This window comes from Strix aluco, chromosome Z, assembly GCF_031877795.1.
Source record: "Strix aluco isolate bStrAlu1 chromosome Z, bStrAlu1.hap1, whole genome shotgun sequence".
In the NCBI taxonomy this organism is placed as follows: Eukaryota; Metazoa; Chordata; class Aves; order Strigiformes; family Strigidae; genus Strix; species Strix aluco.
The window spans coordinates 14,817,523-14,831,981 of NC_133971.1; the positions used below are offsets into that span (position 1 = coordinate 14,817,523).

The 14,459-nt window shown below is 45.0% G+C and overlaps 1 protein-coding gene across 1 annotated transcript in view; it reads left to right on the forward strand.

Moving 5' to 3' along the window:
- The first annotated feature begins 2,145 nt into the window (after positions 1–2,145).
- The window catches only part of HOMER1 (homer scaffold protein 1), a 95,801-nt gene continuing 83,487 nt past the window's right edge, over positions 2,146–14,459 (forward strand). The window contains exon 1 of the mRNA XM_074813238.1: positions 2,146–2,176. Coding sequence (XP_074669339.1) covers positions 2,172–2,176 — 5 coding nt within the window. The 5' untranslated portion in view covers positions 2,146–2,171. The remainder of the gene's footprint in view (positions 2,177–14,459) is intronic.

The following is a 14,459-nucleotide window of genomic DNA, read 5'->3' on the forward strand; positions in this document are numbered from 1 at the left end:
ATTGACACCTAGTATCTTACTGATATCTCCCTCTTACGCTCATTATAGTTTAAGATGCCTCTGGTGGCTGCAGCATCGCTTAAGCAGGAAAATACCACGAAAATATTGAAATGGGTCCTAGAAGAGGCAAGGAGCTAGGATGCATGCTGCACCTGGGGTATCCCAATGCCAGTGGCATTGTCTAGAAGCAGTTACATCTAACGTTTATAAACTCAGGAAATCTTGGAGAGTTAATGGAAGGGTTTGCTGAACCTAAGATGAGGTAGGTGCCCAACAAGGTGGTAAGTGGTGCTGGAGCTTGAGCTACTCTGTTGAGTTAGAAGGAGCAACACATGCTATCTGTTTGCACGGCACCACTGAGGGACCGAGCCCAAAATAGGGTGTGGCAAGCTCGCGGTGCTGGCAGTTTGTCTGCGATAGTACTAGCACGGATGTGCTGGAATCTACTTTTCTGGGGCAGTTTTGGAATGGCTGCCGTGCTTCCTTCCCGCATAGCCGGTAACGCTGTCGGGCTTGAAGCGTTTGCAAAGCAGAGGTTGCAGGCATGCGTTTCGGACAGGGGACCGGCTGCTTTTGGCGCGGGGCGCCCTGCCGCTCCCACCGCCGGGGCAGAACGCTCGGAAGTTGCCGCGGCCGCGTTCCGGAGCGGGCTCCGCACCGACTGCCGCCCGTGGCGCACGGCGCCGGCTCTCGCGGCTGGGCCGCATCACCGGGGGAGGGCGCGGGGCGCGTCCGGCGGGCGCGCGCGGCGTTGCCGTGGAGACGGCGCCGCAGGGGGCGGGGGCGGGAGGAGGCGATCCGGCCGCCGCCAGCGCCCCGCGGAGGCGCACGGAGGCGGCCGCGGCGCGGCGGTGCCCCAGCCCGAGCCCCCCCGCCCGCACCCGCTCTCCCCCCGCCGCCATTCCCTATTATAGAAGAGCTTCCGGCGGCCTGGACCACTCTGACATCATCCCCCGCACCCCGGTGACGTCAGCGCCGGGAGCGGTGCGTGACGTCGGTGCGTAGGGGAGCGCGGTGACGTATGGTATTTAAAGCTCTCCGGGCGGAGGATGGAGGCAGAGCGACCAGGTGCCGCGGCGGGCAGGAGCGGGCTAGCCGCGTGCGGCGGCGTGTGCGGGGCACCGTAGGGTCCGGCCCGGCCCGGCCCGGCCCGGCCCTTCCCTTCCCGCCCCTTCCCCCGGGAGGAGCGGGACGGAGGTGCGGGCTGCGCGCGGCGGCTGCGCCTGCCCACCGCGAGGGGACGGGCGGGCGGTGGCGGAGGTGTGAGGCGGGGGATGCGAGTGGGCAGAGGCAGCGTCTCGGGAGCGCTGGAGCAGCCGGGCACCGCGTGACGCGGCGATCGCTCCCTCCGTCCCACCGGCGGGGCTGAGCCCGCGGCCCCCGCCGCAGAGGAGCGTGGGCTCGGCGGCGGCAGCCCCTCCCGCCGCCCGCCGGCAGTGACCGACCCGCCGCGCCCCAGGACGATGGCCGCCCGCTCGCCGCAGAAGAAGGCGTGACGGCGAGGAGCGGACCCGCCGCCGCGGGAAGGAGGAGCGGCGCCCCGTATCTCCGCAGCCGGGGGTGGGCGGGCGGATCGGGGGAGCGCGGCGCCAGCCTGCCTCTAGCCGCCGCACGCCGGGAGCCCGATGCCAGCGCCGGTGCTGCGGCTCGCTCTGCCTCCTTGGGAAAATGCATCGGTGTCCGCCGCGCTGCCGGCGGGGGTGCTAGGGGGAGCGGCGGCGTGGAGCCCTGCGCGCACCGCCTGCCCCATCCCGCTCCGCCTCTGAGGCGCACGGAGCCCTCGGCGGCCGCTCACGTCCCGGCGACAAGCGCCGCAGCCGCCGCCAGCCCCTCGTGGAGAAGGCGAGCACCGCCGCGCCCGCCCGCAGGAGGGGACCCGTCTGCCTCCGGAGCCGCCGCCGCCCGCCTGGAGGCCGGAGCCGCTGCCTGCGGGCGCCTGGCACGGCCGGCGGCCATGGGAGCCCGGCCCGCGGGGGGCGCTCCCTAGGGCGCGGGCGGCCCGGCGAGCTGCGAGCCGGCGCGTGTGTGTGTCCCCCCCCCCCTCCCTCCGCCCCGGGCCTGCGCGGCGAGCCCAGAGCAGCGGCCCGCCGCCACGGGGCTGCGGAGCTGCCGGCGCGGCGAGGAGCGCCCCGGGGACGCGGCACCGCCGGTGCCCGGCGCCGCCGGCCGCCATGGGGTAAGGATCTCGCGGGGGCCGCCGAGGCGGGGGGCGGGAGCGGCTGTCGCGGAGCTGCCATTGCTCCCGCGGGCGCTGCCGGCCGCGCACGGGGGAGGGGGGCGGTACGGGCGGGGGTCCGGCCGCGACCGATGCCGAGCGTCAGCCCGGCGCGCCCCACCGGGGGCACCGCCGTCTGCGGAGGTTCGCCTCCGCCGCAGCCGCGTCGGGCGGCGGGAAGAGCCGTCCTGGCTGCCGGATCCCGTCGTGAGGACCTCCCCGGGGTCGTGAAGGGGTGGTCTGCCCTGAAGACGGCTGTTTTAAGCTCAGGGTAACTAGGTGAAACTTCAGAGCAGCGGAGGCTCGTTTTGGCTCGTCGGGAGTCGTGAAGAAGGCTCCAAGGAGATCTGCTTTACAGCAGGTGCCTAGTAAACTGGGACATCCACTAGAGGTTTTAAGGAAACGAGAAGCAATAAAATCTTTAAAGTGAATCCCATCGCATCTAATTAGTAGGTAAAAAAGTGACATAGGTACCTGTGAAAACTTTCCACAGCTGTATCCTTAGTAATTTGTATAGTGAGATGAAAAAATAATCCCTACTACTGGGCTTCTCTGATAGTGGAATGGGAACTCATCCATGTTCAAGAGCAACAGAAACCTGCAATGATTTGGTTAACTGCAAGGTGGAGGCAGATTTATAATGCATTAACAAGTTTTCTTGGTTTTATGAGACTTTATGATATAGTTCAGAGTACAGAAGTTACAAATCATGTCCTCTTGTCATTCAGGAATTTGAATGTGAAATTGGTATATTAATGTGGAAGTTAAAAGCACCTCTTTCCTCAAGCTGTTAAGGACACTTCGAATTCTCCAATCTATTAACTTCCTTGCATGCAGTGTGTTAACAACTGAGTCCTTGGCTCTGTCCTAGTCACTGGTGTTCATGGTTAAAGATGTAGGAAGGAATGACTTCTTAGGCTAGCTTTTATTTTCCTGTTGTCTTCTCTTACATTAAAAAAAGAAAATCCCAAACAGAATAAACCCAAGCTTGCAGCTATCTACATATTCAAGAAAGTGATAACATATTTCAAAAACCTGCCAAATGGCTAAATGATAGTGTAATGATATATTCTTAAAACTGCTAAGCAGACACAATTATGCAGCTTTTTGAATTCAAATAATGGAAAACCTCTTATTTAAAATCAGTATTGCGTTTGTAGATACATTAGTTAAGTGTATCATATTACAAATACAGAGAACTGTTGAAGAGGAGTAAATGTGCTTTCTTCAGAATTAAACAGAGCATTTCTGAAAACAGAAACCTGATTTAAGAAAAGACACTCCCCCATTTCATCAGCTCCAGTACTGCTGGTGTTTTAGTGTCGTAGCTTCTTAATGAACAGTTCAAATCCATATCTGCAGAGGGAGTTGAAATAATCCTAAGTACTAAGTAATGTTGTTGGTGTGATAACTCAAGTAGTACCTTGTCACATTGAGGTCAAGAAGGCAAAACTTGCTGGCAGATATTTTGAAGACTCTTTACGCATTGGGGTATTGCAGTATAGAGTTCCTTTGCAGACAACTTCTAACAAGGTGGACAAAATCAGAAATATAGTTATGTGTTGCTGGTAAGCTCCCTGCTCTCTAAAAGCGAGCAGGCGCATCAGAGCCAGGGCCAGCACCAACTCTGTGGATCTGCAGTTAAGTATCAAGACGTTTGCTAGTGTTCAGAGCAAAGGTCTTGATTCAGCAGCTGTTTTGTATTAATGTCTAAATGCAGTTGCCTGTGGATTCTGGAGTATTTCTAGACCAAGGTGTACTGGACTCTTAACACTGCTGTTGTAAAAATAGTCTTCTGATACTCTACTAAGGTCTTAAAATGGAGTGCTCTAGAAGCAAGTTGTAAAATGGTAGATAATCCATGTACCTGGCCACATGAGGGTCTACGTGCTATATTCAGTATTTAATGGATACTGCTATTCTGCGTAAGCTTGTACAGTGAGCTTGTAGTACCTGGCTGGTGGAGAGTTTACCTGTTCCAATGGTCAGAACACAGAAAACTTGAGATGGGGGAGAGGAATTGGCTTGCCAAACCAGCAGTGGCTTTCTAAGTCTCATTCGTTACAGTGAGGAATTCACTGTTCTGGCAGTGTAGTTCAGTCAGCTTGGTGCACTGAATGCCATCAGGCAAGACAGGTAATTAGGTATATGTGGTGGGTACCAAGCTGTGAGTGACTGGTCTCTGGACCAGTGCTGCTATTAAATACTTGTGTTGACAAACCTGAAACTAGAGAATAGTCTCTAGGGTGCAGTGCTTCAGGAGATACTCTTCTTAGTGCTGTATCCCGTATGTCTGTGGGTGTCTCTCATCTTATAGAAGGTAAACAAATCAAGCCCTGGGGATTGTATAGGCCAGGCACATAGGATGTCCTCTCTTGATTTTCTGATAGTGGCACTACCTGCCACTCTGTACCTCCTCTCCTATTTCTCCATCCCTGTTGCATGAAGACAAGTTCTTATCAATAGTCAGTACTGAGGGATATAACCATTTATTTGTGCAGGCTCTTCTTTTGGGTTGGACCACACAGAATATAGCATTTTCTAATAGGAAAACATGGGTTTTTATGTAAATAAGATGACCTCAGTATGTTGTGTCCTAGTTCATAACACATCTCTCTTGTATTCCCAGTATTGAGAAATACAGAATATGTCAGTATTGTGCAGTCAGTCTTCGAGCAGAGGTTTGATTACATTAAATGCCCTCAAGAAATAGATCTTAAGTAAACATACTCAGGATGTAAATTGGTAGCCTAGATTATTGTATACATTGACCAGGTAAATTCTGTGTTAAAGCTGCAGATTTTACTGGTCCTTGGTATTGCTTTTACTTTTAGCTGTGGGCAGGGGAGTTAGAGATTTGTATTTGTGAACTGTGATACAGTCATTGCTTAGGCTGAAACGAACATACTTCATGCTAGATATGGAAGCTGCACAGCCATGAAGTCTGGTGGAGTTGAGAAGTTGGTGTCCTGTTAAATTTAAATGATGAGTTAATCCAAGAGATTATTAGTGGGTAATCTCTCCATAACTACTGTATTGCCTTCTGTTTTGTGGACAAGCACCCAAATTTTTTACTAGCTTTCCCTTCGTCCTTGCTGAATGATAAGGAATGCAAGGTAAAAGCTTCTGTAACGTGTGCTTGTCTCTGTCATGTCATGTTAATCAAGGTGTCTTTATAAAGACTTAAACTTCTCTTTTGTTGGACTATGTTTAGTATGTTATCTTCATAAAGGTGGTTATGATATATGTCAGTTGGAGATGACAGAATTAGAATACTAGGGTTCTTAAACTGGATGGAGAATATTGTGGAAAATGAGCATTTTAGGATATAGTTATTAGCACTGTAGTTGCCTAGAAATAAGTATTGAATTTTAATTTTTGGCAGTCAACAAAAAGTCTGTTGCTGGTTGATCCACTCCTAGCTCTTACACTTTTTGAAGGATGGGGAGTTAGTCAAATTCATTTCTTTAAAGCACTCAGGATGCAGGGTCCCATTTTGAAGAGAGAATACGAGAATTATAGGGGAATTGACAAATTATGCAGATTCTAGACTGTAGGATGTATTCATTTTTACAGATCCTGTTTGACGCTTTAAAATCTAAAAAATATGTGAAAGTCTATACTGTTTGAACATATGGGATAGACAAACCTTGCTGTGGAAATTGGTTTTGGTTGACTGCATGTTGACTTGCTTTTTCAGGTGTTTCCAAAGCATGGTCTTGCCATTAAACTTTTCAGTTTCCTTTCTCTAGCTGTGTAGCAAGACGTGAATACTGTAAAGCTGTTAGGAGCCAGAAGCATTGTTGACCACTGAATTTGACCTGACTCAAGTTCTTTAACCTTTTACCCCCCCACAAGGGTTAACAATAGCTTTCCCAAAACTTTGTCTTAGCAACAGTTCCATCAGCTGTGCTTCTCTGACACAGAAATATTGCATGCAATAAAGCAGAAGGTACAGCTTCTTGGCAGTAGTTCCGTGTTACTGCAATTCCTGGCCATCTTGCTGTCTCAGGGTAAAATGAGAATGCTTATTGTGTGAAAGCAATGGCAGCAAAATAGTTTATACTATCTTTGGTAGCAGCATGGAGAGTGTAACAGAAACAGATCAGCATCACTTATTATAGATAACACCCACAAAACTTGATTATCTGAAAAAAATTAATAAGGTATAAATACACAAACAGATGGACAGTATGTAAATCAGCTTGAAATGGTTAATGAACTACTTTGTCAGGCAGCAGTGTGTGGAGACCTCTACCATGCTTAAATTATCTTCTGTCACAGTAGTTTTATGACCATGAAATAAGCATGAGATCTAAACCAGTTCTGGCCTGGCAACACATAAACAAGTGTCCTGAACACTGTAGGGGATGATTTCCATGCTGATCTAGTGAAGGTATTTGTAATGCCTTAAGGTTACGATTGATCTGTTTCAGTTATTTATATGCATTGTAAAGATTATATAGACCATCTCTTTGGGTGAAATCTTGGTTCTACTGAAAATAAACATTTAAGTCCCTCACATTCATCATGCTGAGATTATTTTTATTCTCACAGAATCACAGAATCGTCTAGGTTGGAAAAGACCTTGAAGATCATCCAGTCCAACCATTAACCTAGCACTGACAGTTCCCAACTATACCATATCCCTAAACGCTATGTCAACCCTACTCTTAAACACCTCTAGGGATGGGGTCTCCACCACCTCCCTGGGCAGCCCATTCCAATGCCTAACAACCCGTTCTGTAAAGAAATGCTTCCTAGTACCTAGTCTAAACTTTCCCTGGTGCAACTTGAGGCCATTATCTCTTGTCCTAAACTTGAGACACTTCTCAGTGTCTCAAGGCAAACATCAGATGAACGCTTGTGTGTGTGTGTTTTTGTGATTTCTCTCTCCCAAACACTGCCCTACCACAATTCTCGTTATCTTTGCAGGACTCATAACCAGATGTCAAGCCAATGCTTGAGGATATGCAGTCTCGAAGCCATAGAGATTGCAATAGCTTGAAATACTGCAGCAGTGCACCGTTTCTAATTGGGGGAGGCAGTGACACCTAACTGTCATTAGAGTGTTTCTGCCTGCTAGTTAGTAAAAGTAGTAAGTAGAATTCGGATATCGCTTTTATGGGAATTTTGTTGGAAAACATTTATTCTTTATGATTGTCTCTCAAGGCTGTAATTTGATTTCAAGCCCTTAGCTGATCAGTCTTTAAATCACAGCTTTCCAAATCTATGTCTATGCATTAGCATACTACAAAGAGAAGAGCATTATCTTGTAATGTAACACTGATTTACTAGTAGTTTCTCAGTAGTATATGTGCCTGGAACATCATTTTAGCTGAGCCTATGGTTTTCCAGTGTATTCCAGATCAGTGACCATCTAAACAGTGCAAATACTTCATACAGGTTAGAAACTTAGTTCTTCTGCTCTTTTAGATGTCTCTAATTTTGAAGCTGTTGAGTCCTAAAGTAATTACTAAGAGTTGATATGCCTTCTTGTCCAGAAGTTACAGTGAAAGAGGCCCTTAGCAAGGGAGCAAGTGTGGTGTAGAGATACCCAATGAGACTGAGACCAGAACTGGGACAGAACTCATGTGAGTATATGTATATATATGCACACAGGAATTAAGTGTGCGTGTGTTTTAGCAGTGCGCCTTTTGTATCTGAGACAGTCCTGCACTCGAGAAAAATCTCAGGCTTCCCCATGTGTGTGGTTATAGTCTTGGTAAAAGGAAACTGTAACAATGAGCAAAGGGTCAAGGTATTCCGTATTATTTAAAGTAAAAACAAAGATTGGAGTTCTCAGTCCATCTCTTTTTTTTTTTTAAGGATACTGTGTTAGGTTGAAATGTGTATTTAGAAGCCCTACTTAGGTGAAAGCCTTCTGTAGAAAAGATTGCAAGAGCATGCTTTCTAGTTCAGGGTTTCATGCTGTTCTCCCTGCGAGGCTTTTTCAGGTGTATTGAGTCTTAAAGGTAAGGTGCAATGGGTGTGGAAGCATTGCACTATGAAGAACCTGCTTTTAGATACAATTTTGACAATAGGTTTCTTTTCCCCATTCTGTTGCAAGTGTTTAGTTTTTATGTTTTCCAAAGCTAAGCTGTGTGAGATCCACCAAAATTAGTACTGTGTTCAGGACAGTGAGGTTAGAGGGCAGACGAGGCTAGAGGGAGCTGTGGTTTTATTCCACCTGGACCTTGCACCCCGTGGTGTTGGGCTCTGTTGTATCTACACAGAGCCCTAGTGGTTGTATTAATGTCATCAGCTCCATTCTGCAAACTAATGGAACTGTGTTTGAATGCTGTGTTGATTTTCTGGAACTGCATCACAAATATGCTTCTGGCAACACACTGCATTCTGACACACTTCTCTGGTGGCAAGTAGTGTTGAATGCCAGTCATCATTAAAAAAATTAGTCTAGAGAGACAGCATTTAAACATGCAATAGAAGATGCTGGATTGTCAGATGCAAGCATACATTTCCACTATCTAGTCATGATTTAATTTTCTTTTCAGCCAAAGATATAAAATTAGCTAACTTAAGCAGTTCGTATCACTCGTTTTGACTAACAGCTTTTACCTGAATAAAGAGGGAAGAACTTGAAATACATGGTTCCTCTTAGGCTTTTCTTCTTCCTCCATATGCATGCAAATGATTCAGAGGCACAGTTCTGTCGATCTTTGTGGTTGTATTCTTTGTCAGCGTCTTGATTGTTAAGTTTTCACTGAGCTTGCCACCAAAAAGTGGGAACAACAGAAGACAGGGGTGCTTTTTCCTGTTGTCTACTGCAGCACAAACATTTATGCAGTGAGCCACATCAGTGCTGTGACCGAGCTGACTGTATAGCTGTACAAATACAGGGGTTGGCACAAGGAAGGTAACATTACAGATAGGGATAGACATACCTTTTGCTACAGCAGTGTCTGTTTATTCTGGCAGGAAGTGTTCACAAAGATCCAAACTCAGGGCTATGCCCATCTGAGTTTGCTCCTCAGTTTTGAAGCTCAAGTCTGGAAAGGTTTTTTTGAGATTGTCCGCTAGGTCGAGTCTCAGCTTGTTGAGAATGGCATTTTTTCCCCTTTCCATAGTGTCTTTCATAGTGAAAAACATAATAGGTAATATTGCTGGGCTTCAGAATTTGTGCTTTTTAAATGCTTCTAAATTACTTGTTTTGTAAATAGTATGCTGTAGTTTTGAATCCATAGTTAATCTTGAAGCTATTCCTGTAACAGGACATATAATGAGATCTTCGTTCAGTTTTGAAAACTGAAGAATGAGCTTTTAAATGGTCAACACTTTACAGTGAAGTGTTGGTGAAATAAATCATCTTTGACATGTATTCTTGCAATTCCTACTTCTTGTGCCTGTTCGTTTCCAACAGTCTGCTAGCCCTGGCTTGTTTGTACAAAAAGGTAAAATAATGTACTGTCTGATACTGGAGAATGCAGTGTTTTCTCCAACACATAAGTTACTGTGGAGTGTGCAGCCATGTCAGGGCTTCTTGGGGTATGAAGTGTTTTCCATGCCAACAAAAATAAGCATATGGAATAATATATGCTGTGTAGCTCTGTTGTCAAATCATTGGATGCAGTAACTGAAGTCCTAAGCAGCTATTTGGCCAATTGACTGGAACACCTGTGTTTTTGCACCTGTATTTTTCACTGACTTGTGTCTGACTAAAAGAGTTAACCTGCAGTTAGACAAGAACAATTTCTCTTGGATTAATTTACTTTCAGCTTCTGGATATTGATTTCCAAGTGCTTTTTCAACATCAAAGTATATGTCCCTCCCATGTCAATATATGTTCTTTTACAAAACATAGAAGGATTTCCTGTGTCTGCTTTACCAAGCCTACTTACTACCCAGGCATCCTGAGCTGTCTGCATCTAGATGTACATAGGAACAGGGTTCCTACCAGGAAGTGGTTGGCAGTGCTTGGGAATCGGTGGTGTCCTGCTGATTTGAGTCTAGGTAGACTTGGTGCTTCAGAAGCACTGCACAGCTCAGATGGCACCATGTCTGGCTATACACAATAGTAAAACTCCCAGGATCTTTGGGAAGTTTTCTGGAAAAAGACACAGGCACTGAAGCACGTGGTTAAGTTATGATCCATTTTGATGGGATATCTGTGTAATGTGAGTACTAAACTCTAGATGCCCCTAAGTTACCTCACATCTGAGTGCAAATACTGCCCATGTCTCCTACAACAGATCTTAATGGGCCACTCAAGATCTGAGATAACTTTTACTGATAATTATATATTTGGTGACCTTAAATGTGAGATAGATCTTTTAATGAAATCCTTTTTGTCCACATTAATTATGAATTTTTAAAATCAAGTTGGAGCAAAGCTGGAATAGTTCTATTACTGGCATGGATTGAAGGGCATTATAGGGGCCTGTAACATCTGTGACTACTTTTATAGTTAGCAGGATTTGGAAATTAATACTATTCTGGAGTGAAGAAGTTCTTAGACAAAGGAAAACAAGCTGCTACTTCCCCGGTTCTTACAAAGAACAATTTTACTTAGCATGAAAATATATTTAAAGAGTCCTCTTCTGCTTCTTAGTAACAACCTTAAATTTTAGATTTAAAGAATACTGCTGCTCTTGAGTGCTCATATGGACATGGTAATCTTCAAATCACTTGCACTAACTCAGCCTTTACAGGTAGGACCCAAGTCTAGATCTTGCAAAGGTTACCTTCTCTTCCACCTGGCTTGTCTTGTTGTCTCGCTACTTCTGCCACTGGCTATTGTTTTTATAAAACTCAAGACTTTGCTGATTCAGAGGACTTTGTTGTCACTCAGAGCAACATGTGTAGCATGTTGCATATGTCTCTGGAATAATTTGGAAAAGAATAGTTGAACACCCTGGTGGGAGGATTCTGTCAAGGAAGAATATTAGCTGTCAATACCATGTTCAAGTTCAAGGCGGTTTTACAAAATCCAACCATCCAAACAGTTCTGCAACCTTGGAAAATGCTATTTATTTAGTGGGAACCTGGAACAGTGGTTTGATTTGATGTCCTATATGGCTCTGGACAAATCCTAATGAGTCTGTTTAGACTCTAAAAATTGCTGGCTTAATGATCGGGCAGCTTGCATATGACAGTAGTTTTCTGAAGTCCCTCGGGAAGAATATGGGTGGAATTTACCCAATTATTTATATATATACTTTTGTCTTCACCCTGTACAAGTCTGGCTAGTTTCCTCATTGTAGAGGAGAAATATTGGGAGGGATAGAATGATGATTTCAGACTGTTGGTACGTTAACTGATTTTTGGCAAACCAGATCATTGAATGCTGCCTCATATGAATATCAGTTTTGCAGCAAAGTACATGACTGTGTGCTGCTATTAAGAACTTTATGATAACACACAGTTTATGATTAGCATTGCTGATTGTGATCACAAAGTGAAATTTCATCTTTCACATTTGAATAATGCAGCTAGTATTTTTCTATGAGAAGCTTGTATTGAGCAAGAAATATCCCTAATCAGGGTGGTACAATAGCAGTTCACCTTCTTCATTGAAACTTGACAGTCATGGTGACCTGCTTATGTCACCTGGCACATTAATGAAGGCCATTAGAAAAAATACAAGGATTCTGGTTTCAGATACCAAGCCCATAATTTAAACTAATATGCTTGTATGCTAGAGGTTTGGGAAATTAGTGGTCATGATCAAACTTCACACAGAGCCAATTATGTAATGATTGAAACTGATGCTTTAAGTTTTAACTGGCAGATACAAGATTTTGCTCTAAATCATCTTGTTTTATATGTACGCTGTTCATCTTCCTGAAGAACCGTTCTTTTTCCTTTGCTTGTAAACACAGATTTTTTTGCAGTTCAGTATTAGTACTTCCTACTCATAGCATTCTATTTATTAGGTTAAACAATCCTATATCATAGTACGTATTCTGTTTCTAAATTCAAAACCTGTTAGAGTGGGAAATGGCAGTTTCTGCTACATGGACTTGTATTTGATGCTTCAGATAAGCCTCTTTCGGAAGGAAACTTGAGCACGTAAGTGCTTCAGTTTGGGACACTATACCAGGTTCAGCATACATGAGTAAAATGTTTTTAAATACAGCTTTCTTTAAAACTGACTTTACAATGCAAGCATTCTGTAAGTAGCTAATAAACCTGCTTGTTTCTGGCCACTTTATTTCATGGATACAGAAATACTAGGACTTGGCTGCTTACATTCAGTGTCTATTCTGATATTTATGCAAAGGAGTGGTGAGGGGGGCTTTTCTAGTTCTTGGTTCGTACATAGGTTTTGAATGCATTGAACTCTACCAGTTCACTCAGGTACCATGTAAGGAAAACCACTCCTGTTCATAAAAAAAGGTCATACTGAAATAACTGACTAGCTCTTAACAAGCACTGGATCCTGGTCTGTGATTACACGCTTCCTAACTGTGGTAGCATGTATTTATTGCTTGAATATTTTTATTGGACTATTAAGCATAGGTCTCGTAACGTAGGCAATTCCAATTCCATGTGAAATAGGTAAGAAAATTCCAGTTTTATCTGTCGCAGGCACTTGAGCCAACACTTCTGCACAAACTGTATGGTGTGCATTTTGTTGCTCAGTTTGTAAAAGTGCCGAGTAGTTTCCCGAGATCTGATTTTTTTTTCCTATAATTACACTTCCAACAAGTAAAGTAACTTCCATCTGGATAAAGCCCTGATACCTATGTGCTATCTTTGTCTTAGAACTACTGTCGTAGGTGCCTTTCTGAAGTATAGATATATTTTGAAGTATGCTTTGCAAAGTAGTTAATAATGTAGTTCCAGTACAACTTTGTCTTTACCAGCCTCCACCAGCACAATCAAAGCAAGCACATGAGCTGTCAGTGAAGAAATGTTTCTTTACATTATTTAGATAGCAATACACAAGGGTAGTGCTGATGCTGGCATTGTGTTTCCAGCATGGTTGTCTTCCCTATGAGTGAGACAGTTGAGACATCAGTTTATCAGTGAGACAGCCTAGTCCAGGTATGGCCATTCCTCTCCAGCTGTTGGGGCTCATCCCTGCAGCACAGCACTTGGCACAGTCCCTTGGCTGACATTTACTGTGCAGACCAGTGTACCTGTTCCTATGTCAGCCTCTGTAGCAGGCTGTGCAGGGCACCGTTTGCTCCATGCACAGTGTGTGGTCATACTGGTATATTTAAAAACAGCTTGTGCCCTGTATGCTTGTTGTGAATTTCACGATTATGATGGGAAGTTGCCTGACAATGCAAGGTATGTCACTGGGGGAAACAGGATTTGGAGCCATCCTAGGAATGCCTTCAGTGATCTGACAAGCAAACTGCTCTGGAGGCCTGTCAGCAGCAGTATTTGGGTGTCCTACCTTAGGAGGAGTCTCAGAACTTAGCATATGTGTGGTGTGAACGGTCAGGTAAACAGATCTGTCACTTCCAGTTACAGCTCAATATAGATGCAACCACTGCTTCCAAATTTCAATAATGTTTACTAGGCTGTAAGTTATCAGAAGGGAGGGACTTGCTGGCATAGTAATGGCATGCTCAAAGTGAATTAAAGAAGCTTTATAGTTCCTGCAGTGCTCAGTGGGATGATTCAAATTGATTTGTTACTTATGAATATAAAATTAATTTGTTTACCTTTCTAGGAGTCTAACTCAGTTCCTTGATACAGATGGAATAATCCAATTCTCATCTTGTGATGTGGACCAGTGATTCTTTTTGAAATTTAGCATGCAGCTGTAGCAGTCTGGATGGGCTTGCAAATTGTTTGAAGATCAGTTGATGGTGATTAAATGCATGTTTATTCAGCCTGGTTTGTTCTGTTCACTCCATATGGAAGTTCTGATACTGGTGCTGGTGAAAGCATGACTTCAGCTTTGAGGTGTCTGTGGTCAACATGCAGGTTGTGCTAATGATTTATTTCAAGGTGTTTATTTCAGAGGGTTAAGTATAAAAACTCTCAAAACTTAGTGTTAGCTGACAACTTCTTAATGTTAAATAAGGGGTTTGTGGGTTTTAAGATGGAAATGAAAGGAATGACAAGTGCCAGGCCCACTAAAATAAAAAGTATTTTCACGTGTAGAAGGCATGTCAAAATTAGTAACTTGGACATGTGGAAAAAGGTGAGGTGGATGTGGTTGATGGGGTGGAAAGTGATAAGGAGGTGTGATCATTTCTGTATGAAGACCTACAAACCAAGGAGGTGTGATCATTTCTGTATGAAGACCTACAAGGAAGCAAAATGG